Genomic DNA, 18,918 nt, shown 5'->3' on the forward strand with positions numbered 1-18,918 from the left:
CTGCCACAGCTCACCTTCTCCTATAACACTACCCCACACCAGACCACGGGTTATACACCATATTTTCTGATGTTTGGCTGTCATCCAAGATTGCCAGTTGATTTTTTGCTTGGCTCCAGGGAGGCTGCCCCAGATACCCATACCCTTGAAGAATGGGTTGAAAGGCACCAGGAAAGCGTCAAAATTACTAAGGAACACGTCAGGCAAAGATCGGAAGAACTGGCCCTCCGACGGAACCAGAACCATAATGCTCAGGTGAATGACGCTGGCTTCCAAGACGGAGATTTTGTCTATTTGCGGAGCCATCCACCGGGGAGAAATAAAATCCAGGACCACTGGAATCCTGTAGCCTACAGAGTCGTGCGTGGCCCTTCTGGTACCGGAGCGGTATACACAGTAACCCCGGCAGCTGAGGGTGGACCTGTCCGACAGGTGCATCGTTCTGAGATGCGTGGCGTCCCCGCAGGAGTACAGCCTGGACAAAGTGGCATCCCTGGCTTCGCTCAGGAGGGCGAGATCCCCATCGACTCCCCTGCTCGGGACGAACCCCCTGCCGGGAATGACGAGGAGACCCGAGATGCAGTCATCTGGTATGATGCGGAACATGAACCCCAAGAACCCCAACCTGCTCCCACCTGTCCCTCAGTGGCAGAAGAAATTGACATGGAAGAGGCGGCTGAGATGCCGGAGGAAACCACAGTGGCGGTGCGCCGCTCAGCGAGGCCTACAGCAGGGCAGCATTCCAATCCGCACCGTCTACCCAAGACAATGAGTGTCATGGATGACAGTCCATCAGGCATAGAGGGTGAAGACTCCCGGACATGAGGCGTCATCGTCGGGCCGCCGATTCATTTGGAGGGGGTGGATTGTGGCCTGTGGGATTAGGTCTTCTCTCTCTGTCTCGTGCTGATGTTCCCTCTTACACGTTCTCTTTCCCCGTACCGCTGACGTCACCTAATAGGGGTGGGACCGGTGGGCGGTTGCGATCAGGCAGGTGTAAAGGCACCCGGGGTCCTCATGCCGGTAAGGCACACGGGGTCCTCATGCCGGTAGCGGCAGTGTTTAGAGGTGTGGGTCGCAGCGCAAGGTATGTCTTAATTACCTCATTGGGGAATTATGGTAGTTATTTGGCCAGTGCACTACGGGGGATTTAATTGTGTTTCCATTGGGCTAGTGGTCGTTGAGTGCTCGCCGACGGTGACGCTGTCCGTGCGAGTGACGAGCCTGGGTCTGCGTTCAGCGATCCCGATGGGAGAAGGAACAAGGTATGTTTTGGCTGTGCTTTATTGAATAGGCGTTTTATTAATGCGGTTGTGGCGTGGTAAATAGTTAGCCCATGAACCGAATATGTATGGATCACGCAACTGGGTCTCTCGTTTCCTTTTTGTTTATAGACGCTACCGGCAATCCGAGTGTCGGCTGCTGTTCTCGTGATTGAGGTGAATGAGATACGTGCAGGTGCTGCTTTTAGGACGCGTTTTGTATTTCTGTTCGTTTGGTTGTTTGTTTCATGTGTTTCTTTTGTTTCTTTCTTTCCCCCTAGTCGGTGGACTTTGAGATTTGTGCTGGTAGACTAATTGTGACCACCGGCTAGCGGGGCCCCCCTTTTTGTTAACTTACATTTTCTTTCTTTTGGTTTGTCGTCCCCTCCTGTCCCTAACAGCCTAGGTTTAGGTGGGCCCATAGACCATACTCCCGGTGTTTCAGTTTGGTTTTGTTTTGTTTATCACCCCGGGTAGGGAATATGTGAAGTGTGCCGTGTTCAATATTGCTTGTGTGGATTGTAGTGGATTGTAGTGTTGACTAAACTTGGTGTGTCTCACGCGTGATATTGAAACTGAGACCCGGTCAGGCTGCTTTTCCTTTGCCCACCTAACAAGGCTTATCCCTTTGTTTTTGTTTTGTTGTGTTTAATGTACTAATGGGCGTCCTATTTTATTGACGACCTACAGCGACTAACTTTTAATTAAATGAGAATAAAGAATATATTTTTATACCTGTAAGTCAAGCCTGTGCGTGCGTTTCTGGAGTAAAATAGAGTGCCCCTGCTCTTGCCCTAGGGGTGGCGTTGTCAGCATTACTCAGTCTTAAACCCCCCCCCGCCACACTTATATATTCTTATACATCATTAGCCTATTATAAAAATGGGCACATTATCAAAGCATTGTAGGTTCAAATCCAAGGTGGAATTGCAGTGTAGGCCTACCACTTTGACTAATATAGCACTTTATCATTATTATTATACATGATTATTGTAAATATTACTACTGCTTGTCATACTACAAAGACGCAGTGGTGTAGTGGTTAAGAAGTTGGACTTGTTGTTGAAGTGTTGCAAGTTTGAATCCAGGATAGAGCTGCAATGACCCACCTCCATGGATCCATTACTTATTTTACAAATTATTATTATTACATATCATTATAAGTATTACTACTATTTCATGTTTCAGGTGGTGTAGTGTCTAAGGACTGAGATACATTATCAAAGTGTTGTAGGTTCAAATCCAGGTCTGTGGTTTACCAAAGTACTTATTTTCTACCTTGAGTTCAGAACTATTTATGAAAGGCACACTCACACACATGTATCACCAAGATGACTTTAATTCTCAAATGATTTGATGTTGGATCGGCACATATAGCAAACATCTCATGTTAGGTTGACTGGAAACTCTTTTACTTTCTTCATAATTTCATTCACCACTAGGTGTCCCTAGCGTACTTATTTGAAGCGGTCGGACCACTTTGGTGGTTCATCTGGCTGAGAGGCTTTGATATTTCATGAGGCTTCATCTCACCATCACTAGGTGGGGGAGTCAAGACAGTGGAAACAACAAGGACCAGGAAGTACAAGACAGGAAATCACACAGGGGACAAAATTACAAAATAAAACAGGAAATCAAACTAGGACAATTAGCAACAGTTAAAATTTGGCAGTTATAATTAGAAAGTGCAATTGTATGAGTTTTGAGTGTGGATTTAAATAGTGGGGATGAAGTGATGTTTTCTACGTTGGACCCCCTTTTGCCTTCAGAACAGCCTAAATTCTTCGTGGCATATATGATTCAACAAGGTGCTGGAAACATTCCTCAGAGATGTTGGTCCATATTGACATGAGAGCATCACACTGCAGATCTGTGGGCTGCACATCCATGATGTAAATCTCCCGTTCCACCACATCCCAACGGTGCTCTACTGGATTGAGATCTGACTGAGTGCAGTGAACTCATGGTCATGTTCAAGAAAGCAGTTTGAGATGATTTGAGCTTCGTGACACAGCATGTTATCCTGCTGGCAGCAGCCATCAGAAGATGGTCCACTGTGGACGTAAAGGGATTGATAACAATACTCAGGTCGTGTGCCAAGAAAATACCTCCCACCACCATCTGAACCATTGACACAAGGCAGGATCTTGACCAGAGGGCTATTGCACGAAACCTAGATAAGGGATTAAGCCGGGATATTCCGGTTATCCTGGCTTACTTTATCCATGATCCGGTTGCATGAAAGCACAGGCACCTAAGTTACCATGGAGATTTATTCTGTGCTGTTAGCCTGGTCCAGACCAGGCTAACAGCCAGGCTTGATTAATCCTGCTGCTTTATCTGTTCAGTCAGCTGTCACTCCAATCGGAATATAAACATATTTCATAATTATTCTCAGATTATTATAAATTATTTATGATTGTTTTAAACCTAGTTCATTTTTTATTCGCCTGCATGAAAGTTCCAGGAATAAATTGTCCGTTAAATAGTCTTTTAATATATTTAATTTAACAGAACCATTTAGGCAGCCTCATTAGAATCATTCGTGTGATAGTTTGCTCATATTGCTGTCAGAAGTTTTATAAATAGCTAGGTCTAGACTTTGATTTATTTAATTGTCTAGGCAGAATACAGAATATAACACAACATATGAAGTTGTTGGGATAATTATAAATGACCAATTAAGTTGCAAATGTGTTTTCAATTAAGTCAAAGATGAGAGCAATCGGCATATAAGGGTCCCATTGACATGTGATCCGTCTTTCACAATGGCCTGTCCATTTCTGAATGACGTGATCGACGATGAGGCGCTTATCCTCAGGAGGGCTTTCCGGCGTGAGAGAGTGTTCCGGGACAGGTTTGATCCACTGGCCTTACCTGACGAAGTCCTATATGAGCGTTATCGCTTTTCGGGCGATGGGATCCGTTACATTTGCCGACTGCTGGGTCGTAAAGTCCAACACAGCACAGCTCGGAGCCAAGCCCTCACCATACCCCAAATGATATGTGTAACACTGCGTTTCCTCGCAAGTGGCACATTTTTATACACCATAGGGGATGCTGAAAATTTGAATAAAGGCACTATTTGCCGCACTATCAGAACAGTGTACCTGGCAACAGGGCCGGAGTGGGACTCATTTTCAGCCCTGGAGTTTCATACCTCAGACCGGCCCACTTTAGATCACGACCTATTATATTAAAATAATGTAATTATAACGGTGCAGGTAAAGTTGCATTTTGTTCATTATCTTGTTTTACCCGTTTCATCGTCTTCATTGGTCGTTTCAGACCGCGAGCACGTTTGAATGAAAAAGCTGCCGATTTTTGCACATTTGGCTGCATCTGTCTCCAGGGCTTTTCTCTTTTTAATCCTCGCTTTTTCTGCGCCACCCTTGCTCTTTTTATTTTCCATTTTGGGTTATTATTTTCCTTGTACATCTGTGGTTGGAGCTAGGCAAACACCACTGAAGTGTGCGGACTAGTGCACGACACGTACGTTACGTCAGGCTGCGTCTGCGTCTGTTTCTTGTTGGTGGGCGTGCCCTTAACCTGCGTCCGCGTCCCAGTTTCATTGGCATGATCTAACAGACCGCCAGCTCCCTGATATGACCAGCGACAGCGGATACCCACTCCACTCAGTGCCATGACTGAACACCGGCACAAAATAAATAAAAATAATAATTGAACACCGGCCCTCGCGGCCCAAAAGTCAGACCGGCCCACCGGGAATTGTCCCGGTCCTCCCGATTAGCCACTCCGGGCCTGCCTGGCAATGAAGTCCATTTCAAACATATTCATCACCTTCCCTGGCCACAGAAGAATTTGTTACATCAAAGAGGACTTCTACAAGATTGCTGGTATGTATTAAATATTACAAAACGTGTCCTATCATAACAGAGACGGATAACACATTATTTTGTGCTACAGCGTTCCCTAATGTCATCGGTGCGCTGGACTGCACACATGTGCGCATCAAACGGCCCTCAGGGGAACATGAGGGGGATTTTGTGAACAGAAAATCCTTCCCTAGCATCAATGTTCAGGGGAGAAAGACTTATGGATAGCCTACTGTCAACTACATGAATTAATTCTGATTATATGTATATATATTATATGATTAACAGGCATTATAATGTATGGTTTCAGGTCATCTGTGATGCCGACAACATCATTTCTAATATAGAGGCAAAGTGGCCCGGCTCGGTCCACGACTCTCGAATCTTTCGGGCCAGTAATGTCTACCAGAGATTATCACAAGGTAAGAGACAAATTCTTTGTTCTTTGGGTTTTATTGAAAACGACCTTAAAAACATCAGTGTCAAAAGGTATACAATGCTATAGTTTTAACGATTACATTTTATATTCACAGGTGAAATATCAGGTGTGTTGCTGGGAGACAAGGGCTATGCATGCCAGACGTTCTTACTTACTCCCCTTGTGGACCCACAGACAGCAGAACAGCAGGCCTATAACCGGGCACATGCTAGAACACGGGCCCGAATTGAAATGACATTCGGCCTCCTGAAGTCCCGTTTTCAGTGCCTCACCTCAGGGTCACACCAGACAGGGCATGTGACATAATGGTTGCCTGCACCGTTCTGCACAACATTGCCTGTCTCAGGAAGGAAAGGGCCCCCACAGTGCAAGCAGAAGTGGACTGGGACAACGCTGGACTGCATGATGATGACATCAGTGGGAGGCTGGTCAGGGAACAGTACATTAGAAATTATTTTAGTTGATTTTGTTTGTAGATGAAGCCCATTCTTTTGGCCATTTGATTTTCCCTTTGAACACTGAAATAAATACACAGGACAACTTACAATTGTGTTTGCATTTTCTGTAGTCAATCACCCAGCTTGGGAGAGAGAGATAAGAGAGAGAAAAAAAGTGATTAGTACATTGTGATACAGTCATGCTTAAAGTGTGCTATGAAATAGCTAACTTTTCTTTCTAGTTTAAGGATTTCAAGATCCAGTTTCCGTAGTGTCCTCCTTTTTATTTCAACGTCCAGATCAACTTCCTGTAGCTTTCGTCTTTGTACATTGATTTTGAGATCTGCCAGCTCTATCTGCCTTTTCAGGTGAGTAGCATAAAGCTGCCTGACAGTGTGTGAATTCTGTAAAACATCCATCAATTTTCAAAGCAGGAATTAGCCACACACACACACACACACACACACACACACACACACACACACACACACACACACACACACACACACACACACACACACACACACACACACACACACACACACACACACCACGGTTTTTATGGACTAAATTAGTATTCCCACAAGATTGACATGATACCTCAAGCCTTCTGGAGTCCACCGACAGGGTCTCCTCATCATCTGCTGCAGCAGAAGTGCCTTCCCCCTGCCACACACACATAAATTAGAACTTGTAGGCTATTTGGAGAATATGCCAAGCCTATGCTTTTGGTGAATAATAATCACTGGATTATCATCTGGTGGCTCCAGCAGGGTGACAGTGTTGCCAGACACTGCAAGGTAAGCCAGTTTGTACAGTTCACAAACCCTATTAAATAGTCGATTGTGTTCCATATATACACACAGTGTAATAACGTACCTTGTATGAAGGAGGCAGTTGCTGAAGGTGGGACAGAGTCTGTGGCTGTCCCCCCTATGATCCCTTCCATCACAGGCCTCCCTCGGTTAAGGTCTAGGGTGAGCTCCTCAGCTGGCGTTAGGTCCGTGGTTGGTGGGCCCCCCCCCCGTACCTGATAATTGAGCCTTTTTCTTGACCGGTAAAAATCAATACACAGTAAAATATGTAAGCAGACAGCTTCTAACTCATTTCTGTAACTCATGTGTACATTGGTATAAAAATCATTGCACTTACCACCCTGCAAAATGTTCTTGTATTTGACCTTCACTTGGTGCCAAGTCCTCTTTGGTCCAGTCATGTTTGTTCTGAATATGTGCAGAGAGCGAGATATTTGAACATATGGATGTCGTGTACATTGTGGATAAGTGTTTACAATTAGCCTGGCAAATTTACAGAGTAACATTAACTTCGAGTGATCATTTTCAACATGTTCACATGTTCATTTGTTAAAATGAGTGCCACTTACGCATTCAGTCGGTCCGCTATTGCCTGCCAGCCCTTTTCTCGTTCTTTAATAATAGCGGCCGTGTTTCCTTTTTTGCATATCATACTCTTCACTTCCTCATAAGTTTCCATTATAAGCCTCTGCTCCGCGGCAGAGAAGAAAGCCGCACGCGTCTGTTATAAGAATTTTGTATAACCTCATGTCTTAAAGTTTTCTTTGTTCAGGTTACAGCTTTGTGTGATCTCAAAACTATGCCCAGTTAACTTATTGGGGAGTTAGCTTTTTACCCAAATTGGAGATTTATATCATGCAGCTAAATTGGGTAACAAAACGGTACAAAGGCTGTTCATCTAAAAGGGGGGAACAAACCAAACGTGGCTGAATGATACCAATTAACTGAAGAAGAACATCAGTTAACAGGTGTTCCACTAATATTATGGTCAACTGGGTCTGCAGATATGGGTAAAATAAAAGATATAGAACCGATAAAAATTACACCAAAAGGATCATTCAGACCATATCAACGTCAGTATCCACTAAAACCAGAGGCCGAAGCAGGCATAGAACCAATCATTAAAAGATCTGGCTAAAGCAGGGATCATCATAGAATGTCCTGATTCACCCTGTAACACACCTCTGTTTCCAGTCAAACAGGCAGCACCATCTACAGGATGGTGCATGGTTCAAGACTTGCAGGCTGTCAACAGAGCTGTGATACCAAGGGCGCCCCTAGTGCCAGATCCACATACGCTGCTAAATGAGTTAAGTCCACAGGCCAAATTCTTCTCAGTCATTGATCTAGCGAATGCTTTCTTCTCTATTCCAGTGCACCCAGACTCACAGTTTTGGTTTGCATTTCAATACAGAGGAAAGAAGTACACTTACACAAGGATCCCTCAGGGATACTGTGAAAGTCCTACCATTTTCTCGCAGGCAATGTTATCAAATCTAGCCAAATTTAACCCACCAAAACAAAGTCAAATTCTGTTGTATGTCGATGATATTTCGATAGCTTCAAAAACTCAAGCTGACTGTAAAACAGACACTCTGGTGCTGCTGAAGTTTTTGGCTGAACAAGGTCACAAAGCAAGTAGAAACAAACTCCAGTTGTGGAAACAAACGGTGAAGTATTTGGGTTTTAACATATCTCAGGAAGGAAAACATCTCAATGACAAACGCAAAGAAGCTATTCTGCAAGCTCCAAAACCAAAACCAAAAAAACAAAACAAATGATGTTAGGCATGACAGGCTTTTGCAGACAATGGATTGCTAATTACGCTGAATTAGCACAACCACTGCAGGGTGTAATCTATGATCAACCTATGGCAGCCGGGGATAATATTATTTGGACACAAGAGGCAGAACAACCCTTCAAACAACTAAAACAGGTTTTAGTGAGCACATCAGTATCAGCACTCCCAGACTACAAAAAACCTTTCATCCAAACATGTGACGCGAGACAAGGATTCATGACCAGCGTTCTAACAGCCTTTTGGACAAAAACTACGACCGATAGCTTATTACTCTTCTAAACTTGATCCCATAGCAAGAGCTATGCCTCCATGCTTACAGGCAGTGCAGGCAGCAGCTATTGCTGTACAGAGTTCAGCTTCACTCGTGTTGTTTCATCCATTGACATTGAAGGTTTCACATGCGGTTTCTGTACTTCTGATGCAAAACAAAGTAGCTTTCATGTCACCAGCACGGCATCTCAATTGTATGACGATACTAATGGTGCAGCCACATTTAACAATCGAACGCTGCAACACATTGAATCCATCCACACTTTTGCCACACGAACAGGACGGTGATAAACATGACTGCTTAGCTAAAACTGAGGAGACTGTTTTGTTGAGAGCAGACCTGACTGATACACCACTCACACATGCAGACATAACAATGTTTGTTGACGGTTCCTGCAGGAAAAATCCAGATGGCACGAATGCCAGTAGTGTGTGGTGGTGACAAAGGGGAGGGTGTTGAAATCCTCACCTTTGCCATCACATTTCTCAGCACAGGCAGCAGAGATAGTAGCTTTGACGGAGGCATGTAGATTGGGGGAAGGGAAAGCCATCACAGTCTACACAGATAGCCAGTATGCATTCTCCACACTGCATGTTTTCACACAACAGTGGAAAAACAGAAGCATGGTAACATCTACAGGCAAAGCTATTCAACACAAAGATTTGATACTAACTTTATTGGATGCTATTCTCCTACTATAACATTGTAACTAAAAAAAAACTCAAAGAGGACGCAGGACACCAACAAATAGGTTGCTTGGCTTTTTACTGGCACATGGTATGCAGCGCACACAGAGAGAGAATCACTTGACATGCTTCTTCTATATGTAGACTACCTGCCAGGTAACCACACCTGGAGCCTAGAGCTCCCCCTAGCTACTACTGAAGTCTTAGGATACTACATCCCTCCCTTCTCAGGTCTGCAGACAACACTCACTGCAAAAGAAAATAAGAAGTGATTCACAGACATAAGATACATTTTACTTAGATCCATAAGTTGAACGCACTTCAATCATTTTTTTTTTACTTAAATTTAAATGTTAACTGAACTATAAATGGAATACACATAAATTGACATCTAACTACTTAGAATGAAGTTAAACAGTTGTATTCTCTGCAGAGCTGATAAATCAGTATTCTTTTGTTGTTATTTATCTTTACTGTTTACTCTAAGGCCTATAATAATCAGGTGGGTGCCTCTCTCTAATAGAGCGCCTTAAGGGTGGTGTTAACTGTTCCTCCAATACTGGTTGGGCCTCACTCCCCAGCATAGGTGGGCCACTCTCAGAGTCTTTCTCAGGGTGTGGAGAGTCAGAGGCCTGGACCTCAGGGGACTGCACTTGTTCTGGCATTACAGGAGATGGGATCCTCACAGCCTGAGGTGTACAGGGATATATATCAGGCACCCCACTTAGCTCTCTCTTCCTGATCTGGTCAACGTGTCTCCTCACAATCTGTCCATTTCCGATGAGAACTGTACAAGACAGAGGACCAGTACAGCTTTCAATTTTTCCCGGGATCGATTTGGGACCATATCCGTAGTTTCTTGTAAAAACTGGATTCCCAGGTGAAAAACTTCTGAACTTGGTGTGTGTGTCATGATTTACTTTTTGTTTCCACTGTTTCTTTTCCACCTTAGACTTTAAATCTGGGAGTAACAGGTCAAAGGCGGACCTGGGCCTCCTTGACATCAGCATTTCAGCCGGGGACAAGCCTGTAGTAGAATGTGGAGTGATTCTGTAACTAAACAGGAATCTGGACACCATTGCTTCCAAGCTCTCCTTTCCTCCTTGCATTCTCTTCATCCCCTCCTTAAAGGTCCGAACTGCTCTTTCAGCCAATCTGTTTGACGAAGGATGGAAAGGGGCTGAAGTCACATGCGTTATTCTACTTTTAGACATGAAATCAGCAAACTCAGCACTTGTAAAGCATGTAGCATTATCACTCACCAACATCTGCGGCAATCCATGGACACTGAAACTTTGTCTGAGCTTTTCAATGGTGCCATGAGAGGTCGCTGTAGTCACCGGATATACATCCATCCATTTAGAATGGGAATCAACCAGCACCAGAAACATCTTGCCCAAGAACGGACCTGCATAATCTACATGTAGTCGAGTCCAGGGCTTCTCTGGCCATTCCCACGGATGTAAGGGTGCTGCAGAGGGAGACATGCTATTCTGTTGACATGCATCACACTGATTTACTTCCCTCTCAACATCCTGATCCATCTGTGGCCACCAGACATACGACCGGGCCAGTCCTTTCATCCGAGACATTCCTGGGTGGGACTGATGTAGCAACTTCAACAGCACTGTACGTCCTTTCTGCGGAATGATAACTCGAGCACCCCACAGAACACATCCATCTCGCACACTGAGCTCTAAGCGGCGAGTGAAGTATGGCATGAATTCAGGCTCCACTACAGAAGGCCATCCTTCTAGCACATATTCATGCACATGTGACAATGTCACATCTTTAGCGGTCCAATGTCTTACTTGTTCTGTGGTCACTGGTGCCTCATCCATTCCATCCAGCATCAGCACCAGATCCTCCTCTTCCTCAGCAGGGAATGTTTCTGGAAGTCTACTGGGGGCATCTGCATTCATATGCTGTCTTCCAGGCCGGTATACAATGTGATACTCATAAGCTCTGAGCCATACAGACCAACGCTGAACACGTGGAGACACCATCTGAGGAACAGGTTTAGTTTCATTAAACAGGGAAGTCAGGGGCTTATGGTCAGTTACAATTGTAAAGTTTCGGCCATAGAGGTATTTGTGGAACCTTTTAATTCCAAAGATCACAGCCAAGCCTTCTTTATCCAGCTGAGAGTATTTCTTCTCTGCTGGTGCCAAAGTGCGAGATACAAAACCAATTGGTTTTTTTGTTCCATCCTCCATTCTGTGGGACAACACTGCTCCCACGCCATAGGGTGAGGCATCGCACGCTAATATTAAAGGCCTCTCTCCAGAATAATGTACCAAGACCTTAGCTGACTTCAATAAGTCTTTGGACCTCCTGAAGGCTTCTGCTTGACGGCCCCCCCAGCTCCAATCCACATCTTTCCTCAGCAGATGATGTAAAGGGGCCAGCAATGTGGAGAGATTGGGAAGGAAGCGGTTATAATAATTCAACAAGCCCAGATAGGCTTGAGCTCTGTCACTGAAGTTGGGGTGGGAGCATCAACAACAGCTTTTACCTTGGCTTCCACAGTGTGCACTCCTTTAGCATCCACTTTATGTCCCAAATACTGAACTTCATCAGCCAGCAACGTGCATTTGCTTCTCTTTAATCTGAGACCAGCATCTTCTAACCTTGTCAACACCTCATCCAGGGTTCTGAGATGTATTTCTCTGGTTGCCCCAGTAACCAGGATATCATCCAGATACACAGGAACTTGGGGTATTCCTTGGAGAACCCCCTCCATTGTTCTCTGGAATATTGCTGGAGCTGAGGATACACCAAATGGTAATCTGTTGTATGTAAACATTCCACGGTGAGTATTTACAGTTAAGTACTTCTTAGATTGATCATCAATTTGGATCTGCTGATATGCATGACTCATATCCAATTTTGTGAACTGTTTCCCACCTGCTAACACTTCCATTAAATCCTCTACTTTGGGTATGGGGTACTGTTCCAAGGTGGAGACTCTATTGACAGTCAATTTATCAGTCGGTTTCTTCATATTCCTGATTTGTTTGCTGTGTCACGGGTGATTTTGTTTGGTGGTGGACCCCCGTCCCTCGTTTTGATCCCTGCTGCCGTGGTAAGCCCAGTCCTGTCTTTAACCTTGTTTAGTTTTCCTTTATTGTGTTATTGTTTTTTTGGGTTAACTTTGTTTGGTTATTTAATAAATCTTTTTTTTTGCACTGAAAACATTCTCTGCCCCCGTGAAATATTTTATTGAACCTGTGTCCTGCGTGCTAATATCAAGTGAAAGACCATATAGTAAAATAGTAACATCTTACTTTAATAATTTCCTGGGGGTGAAATTCCCCTGGGTGGCGTTGTCACGGCAACTTATTGAACCACTCTGCTACATATATATATATATATATATATATATATATATATATATATATATATATATATATGTTAATCACATGATGGGAGGAAGTTTGTAATGTTTTATGTTTTATTGTTTTCCACGAGTCCAGGGTGAGATTTCCTAGGCAGGGTCAGGTTCAACTAACAGGATCGATGGGTTGACCAGCCTGCGTTGGACAGTTTTGTTTGATTTCTATTCTTCCTTCCTATTAAACTTTAAAGGTATTAGAGGTTAGATTTACTAGATGTGCTATGTATAACTCTGTTTTGATTCACTGTATTTTCCCAATTGGACTGGAGGACCATAGGGCGGTCGCCTGTAGGCAGAGGGGCCGTGAGAGAATTTCCCTGCCTGAATGTAAAGATGGATACTGAAGTTGCTAAGAAGCTGCCTGACAGGGTTTTCGCTCTCACACTCCACAACATTTAACTAATGATTATGTTTGAGATAAGCATAAACAGGAGGGAATGTTATAAGAATTTTGTATAACCTCATGTCTTAAAGTTTTCTTTGTTCAGGTTACAGCTTTATGTGTTGAACTGTTTATTACTTTGGTATCCCCATGGCTGACCTAAATGTTATCAGAGGCCTGGTAGTCATGATGTCCTGTTCTACATGAAGGTTAACTGTCAGTGACGCGTTATCTCCTGTGCCTTTAAAAGACTCAAGTCACAACAGTGATTGGAGCACTTCCTCTGTAGCATCCTCACACGTTGTTGCATTGTAACTGCTCCTCTTGTACAAGATTAAAGTCAGATGTCGACTTTACTTATGTCTCCAATCTCCTCCTTGGGTGAATTTATTCGTTTATGGGAAAATTCTTTTAACGTCTTTTCCATGTCTGCATCAGTGAATCTGTGCTCGACCTCGCGGTCTTCCTTTGAAATCCGTGAACGCTCACTTAACAGAATTACTTGCACCTGGCTTGACTTAGACGCCGCTTCTCATCCTGGCTTGGTGTACGTGCAAACTAATTAAGCCAGGATGATCAGACCAGACTAGTTGAAGGCTGGCTTTTTCATTTATCCCGGATGTCTCTATTGTTTTTTCTATTTTCTTTTTGATGTGTGTAAAGCACTTCGTTCTACATGTTTATGTATGAAAAGTGCTCTATAAATAAAGTAAAGTTGAAGTTGAAGTTAATTCTGCCTTCGTGCAATAGCCCTCAGGTCTACTTCCTGATTCCTGGATCTTGATTGTTTCATCCTGGATAGTGGCTCTGACGCTCACCACTCCTCCACCTCCCTCCTTCTGCTTTAAGCAACAAGATATTCAGACGACTTTGATTCCAGAACAACATACGGCATTTATGTTCCAGCAACGTTTTCATGTATTTTTAAGTGAAGTCGTCCCTCTCTATCGTTCTCATTTTGACCTGAAAGCAAGAGTTCACCTCCTAAACGTGTTTCTGAATGAGAAATGAGCGCTGTTGTTAATAAAGTGTTACACAAACAGTTTCTCTCTCAAACCGCTCCTCTTCCTGGAAGGAGTCTCAGCTTAAGAACTCCTCCCTCCTCTCTCTGCTCTCAAACACAGACAGCTCCACTCTGTCCACACATTTCCTTGTTCCCTCCCCTTCAGATCTACCGTGTGAGGACGGGTGGAACCAACATGGCGGTGAAGTGCAGCAGCTGACAGGCCACATTCACTGCAGAAACACATGTTGTTGAGATCAGACCTCAGACCAGTTTCACTTCTCACAGAGTTAAACTTAGACAGTCGTCGTCGCTGAGAGGTGAAATGGCGCAGAAAGGAGTTCAGCTGGACCGGGAAACCTTCTCTTGTTCAATCTGTTTGGATCTACTGAAGGACCCGGTGACTCTTCACTGTGGACACAGCTACTGCATGAAGTGTATTGAAAGCTTCTGGGATGAGAAGGAGATCCACAGCTGCCCTCAGTGTAGGAAGACCTTCATACCGAGGCCTGTCCTGCTGAAAAGCACCATGTTGGCAGTTTTGGTGGAGGAGCTGAAGAAGACTGGACTCCAAGCTGCTCCTGCTGGTCTCTGCTATGCTGGACCTGAAGATGTGGCCTGTGATTTCTGCACTGGGAGGAAACTGAAAGCCCTCAAGTCCTGTCTGGGGTGTCTGGCCTCTTACTGTGAGAAACACCTCCAGCCTCATTATGAATCACCAGCATTCAAGAAACATCAGCTGGTGGAGCCCTCCAACAAGCTCCAGGAGAACGTGTGCTCTCGTCATGATGAGGTGATGAAGATGTTCTGCCGTACTGATCAGCAGTCTATCTGTTATCTCTGCCCTGTGGACGAACACAAAGGCCACGACACAGTCTCAGCTGCAGCAGAAAGGACTGAGAGGCAGAGAGAGTTGGATGGGAGTCGACTAAACATCCAGCAGAGAATCCAGGACAGAGACAAAGATGTGAAGCTGCTCCAACAGGAGGTGGAGGCTATCAACCACTCTGCTGATAAAGCAGTGGAGGACAGTGAGGAGATGTTCACTGAGCTGATCCGTCTCATGGAGAAAAGACGCTCTGACGTGAAGCAGCAGGTCAGATCCCGGCAGGAAACTGCAGTGAGTCGAGTCACAGAGCTTCAGGAGAAGCTGGAGCAGGAGATCAGTGAGCTGAAGAGGAAAGACGCTGAGCTGGAGAAGCTCTCACACACAGAGGATCACAACCAGTTTCTACACGACTACCCGTCGCTGTCACCACTCAGTGAGTCCACACACTCATCCAGCATCAACACCCGTCCTCTGCGCTACTTTGAGGACGTGACAGCGGCTGTGTCAGCGGTCAGAGATGACCTGCATGATGTTCTGACAGAGAAATGGATGAAGGTCTTAGCTAAAGGGACTGAAGTAGATGTTTCACTGCCACAACCAGAGCCCAGGACCAGAGCTGAATTCTTAAAATATTCACGTGAAATCACACTGGATCCAAACACGGCACACACACGGCTGTTATTATCTGAGGGGAACAGAAAAGCAACATCAGTGAGTCAACAGCAGTCTTATTCTCCTCACCCAGACAGATTCACTAATTATTATCAGGTCCTGAGTAGAGAAAGTCTGACTGGACGTTGTTACTGGGAGGTGGAGAGGAGAGGAGATGGAGTTGATTTATCAGTCGCATACAAGAGTATCAGCAGAGCAGGAAGTAGGAATCAATATGTGTTTGGATGGAATGACAAATCCTGGTCGTTACAATGTTACAATAACAGTTATATCTTCTGGTACAACGGTGTCAAAACTAACGTCTCAGGTCCTCCGTCCTCCAGAGTAGGAGTGTACCTGGATCACGGAGCAGGTATTCTGTCCTTCTACAGCGTCTCTAAGACCATGACTCTCCTCCACAGAGTCCAGACCAGGTTCACTGAGACTCTCCATGCTGGACTTCGTCTTTATGATTATGGAAACAGTGGTGAGTTCTGTAAACTCAACTAGACAGAAGTCATTTAAGAGCTGAATGACTTCACCTTCTTCATCTTCCCAGCCTCCTCCTCTCCTCCCCTCCCCTCCTCTTCTCTTCCTCCCCCCTCCTCACCACTTCCTCTCCCATCTCCCCCTCCTCCTCCTTTAGCGCTGACTGAGGGTGTCATTAATGGTGTACAGTCTGTTTCCTCAATTCTTTCTTAGATGTTATTTGTTTATTTGAAAAAGATTTACTACATGTGCTCTGTGTCCACATGCTGTTAGCATAGATGCTATGTGGCTATTATTATGTGTATTTGCTGATTCTATGCTCAAAACACAGTCCTGTTAGTCTTCTAACACCGGATGGTTGGGAGGGGTCCTGAAGATGACAGTCTGGTCAGAGAAGGGACAGATATTCCTGACGCCACAGAGCTGTTTGCAAAAGACAGACACAACACTCAAGTTGGTTTTTGTCAACGAGGAAACCGTTTTGGAGATGCCCAAAGATGTGCCAGCAGTTCCATCCATATGAGGATGCATCAGCGACCCTATAGCCCACGGAGACCTGACATACAGGGATGTCAGCTGCTTGTGCACAGCAACAAAATCTGAGCTGCGACTGCTTCAATGCAAAACCTTTCAAAGTTCAGTCTTCAAGAGCACACTGCCACGGCTCCTGCAGCCTCCGCTTTTTATTTTGGAAATGATCTTATTTTATTTTTGACTTCTACTTGTGTTCTTGACGGCAGTACTTGCTTTATTGTTTACTGTTTATTGTTTGTAAATATTGTGCGCACTTAAAGCTGTAGTCTACGATTTGAAAGGTTTGAAAAAAGCATCCCCCCCCCCCCCCCCACACACACACATACACCGAAATGTGTTTCTGAAAACATTTTAGGGGAGAAATAAGCTATGCAGTTGCTGAATCTGTCTTTATTTGAAATCGACAACGCTCAGTTTAAAATATTTTCGAGAGCTTGCGGGCGGCGTCGTCTCTCGAAACTCGCCGCGACACGACGGCATTGCACGGCTTCTTACATAGACAATGAATGGGAACATTCCCTCCGGGCATAAACTCAGGCAGGACGCCGTTTAGTTTCCCGGTGTGTCCGGGACTTCCACAACATGTACAAAGCAGTAATAGTGTTTATTACGGCCACGAATGATGAAACATTATCGGTGTAAATGCAGCGGGTGCCGGTCAGATTTCTCTCTCACCCCGACTGCAGTACGTCCCTGATCCCAAACTGCTCGGCGATCGCTCGCCACAATCCCCGGACCGCATGGCTACTATTGGCTCAATTTTGACAAATTTTTCAAATCATAGACTACAGCTTTAAGACCAAGACAAATTCCACATATGTGAAAATGAATTTGGCAATAAACCTTTTCTGATTCTGATTCTCTGCATGGTGTCAACAGATTTTTCTGGCCAGCCCATGAAGACCTCCTTTGGTACCCGTTTCAGGATATTGTATAGTCCCATATTCTATAGTCCCACCCCGAGGTCAGTCACAGGTCGTAACATGGGGGTTGAGAGAGACATCTGGGCCAAACTAGAACGTGCTTCTTAGAAAAGGTCCGGCAGTTTCCATGAAGTCAGTTGTAGTTTAGCTTTTTGTCCTTGTTGTCTTACATCCATGGTGAAGTCCTGTATCTCTACCACTCTCCATCTCTCTCTCTCGCTGCTTCCTTCACTGAAGCACATACGTTATTTTTTGTTCTGTTATAATAACATGAGTTTTGGTAACAGGACTGAGAAAAATTATTACCCTTAGAAGCCTTAGATGTCTGAGATGGACCAATATACATTTTGTGCAGTTATTAAGGAATTATTCCAGCAATATTTTTTATCTCTATATATAATATTTATTTAGTTTGCAGTAATTAGCAGTAAATTGAAAACTCACTGCTCCAGTGTCATTATAGCTCATATGGACATTTTGATTTTAGCATTAAAGCAACTGGCTGGAAACTAGTAGAACACGCTTCATTTTCCATCCAGATGTATCTGTTTGTCACCTCGATCAGCTAAAGTGTGCTAAAGGTACACTAAAGTGAGCCACAGTAACAGCAGCTAATAGATCATTCTGTGCTCTGAACTGAAAGGAAGGATCTCTCAGGATATTGAACATTTTCCTCTCTTTATTTTGGGATTCGTGCAGATTATGGCACAAAAAATATAATAATAATAATAATAATAATAATAATAATAATAATAATAATAATAATAATAATAATAATAATAATAATAGGTGTCATAGATAAGGTAACAGGGTAAAGAATGAATTAAATATGAATATATGATACTGTATCATCATATGTGCATTTTTGTAATAAAATGGTGGTTATTAATATTTAAATAAAATAGAAATAAAAAACTACTGTTAAAGTCAAGAAACATAAAATATATAAATTGACATTTAAAACGTTTAAAAATACTTACAATGCATTGTTAAAACATTAAAAAGCTGTACAGTTTTGTGCATGAATGTGCAGAAGTGAATAAAAAATGTAAAATACAAATAAAATCATAAAAATGATAACTGTATTATGAAAAATACCTAGACAGATGTTTTCCCGTCGTGCCTGCATTTGGCCGTAAGGGGGCGATGTGCAGAAATACTCG

The 18,918-nt window shown here is 43.9% G+C and overlaps 1 protein-coding gene and 1 long non-coding RNA gene across 5 annotated transcripts; one reads left to right on the forward strand and one right to left on the reverse strand.

Moving 5' to 3' along the window:
- Positions 1-5,532: 5,532 nt before the first annotated feature.
- LOC311013008 lies at positions 5,533-7,127 on the reverse strand. 2 transcript variants are annotated; one of them, XR_014597095.1, is made up of 4 exons: positions 6,854-7,127; positions 6,575-6,640; positions 6,083-6,117; positions 5,533-5,962 (listed from the first exon to the last, which is right to left on the reverse strand). It is a non-coding gene; the product is annotated as an uncharacterized lncRNA (long non-coding RNA). The 2 variants fall into 2 exon arrangements; XR_014597096.1 differs by having other exon boundaries at positions 6,575-6,767.
- A 7,435-nt stretch (positions 7,128-14,562) lies between these two features.
- LOC311012977 (E3 ubiquitin/ISG15 ligase TRIM25-like) lies at positions 14,563-18,215 on the forward strand. 3 transcript variants are annotated; one of them, XM_084008832.1, is made up of 2 exons: positions 14,563-15,591; positions 17,712-18,215. In XM_084008832.1, the coding sequence occupies exons 1-2, from the start codon at positions 14,655-14,657 to the stop codon at positions 17,861-17,863; spliced, it is 1,089 nt and encodes a 362-aa protein (XP_083864958.1). In that variant the 5' UTR covers positions 14,563-14,654; the 3' UTR covers positions 17,864-18,215. The 3 variants fall into 3 exon arrangements, with proteins under 3 accessions (XP_083864958.1, XP_083864957.1, XP_083864959.1); XM_084008831.1 differs by lacking the exon at positions 17,712-18,215 and adding an exon at positions 16,138-17,690 and having other exon boundaries at positions 14,566-15,591; XM_084008833.1 differs by lacking the exon at positions 17,712-18,215 and adding an exon at positions 16,232-17,690 and having other exon boundaries at positions 14,566-15,591.
- The last annotated feature ends 703 nt before the right edge of the window (positions 18,216-18,918 follow it).

This window comes from Eutrigla gurnardus (assembly GCF_963514095.1).
Source record: "Eutrigla gurnardus genome assembly, chromosome: 4".
Taxonomy (NCBI): domain Eukaryota; kingdom Metazoa; phylum Chordata; class Actinopteri; order Perciformes; family Triglidae; genus Eutrigla; species Eutrigla gurnardus.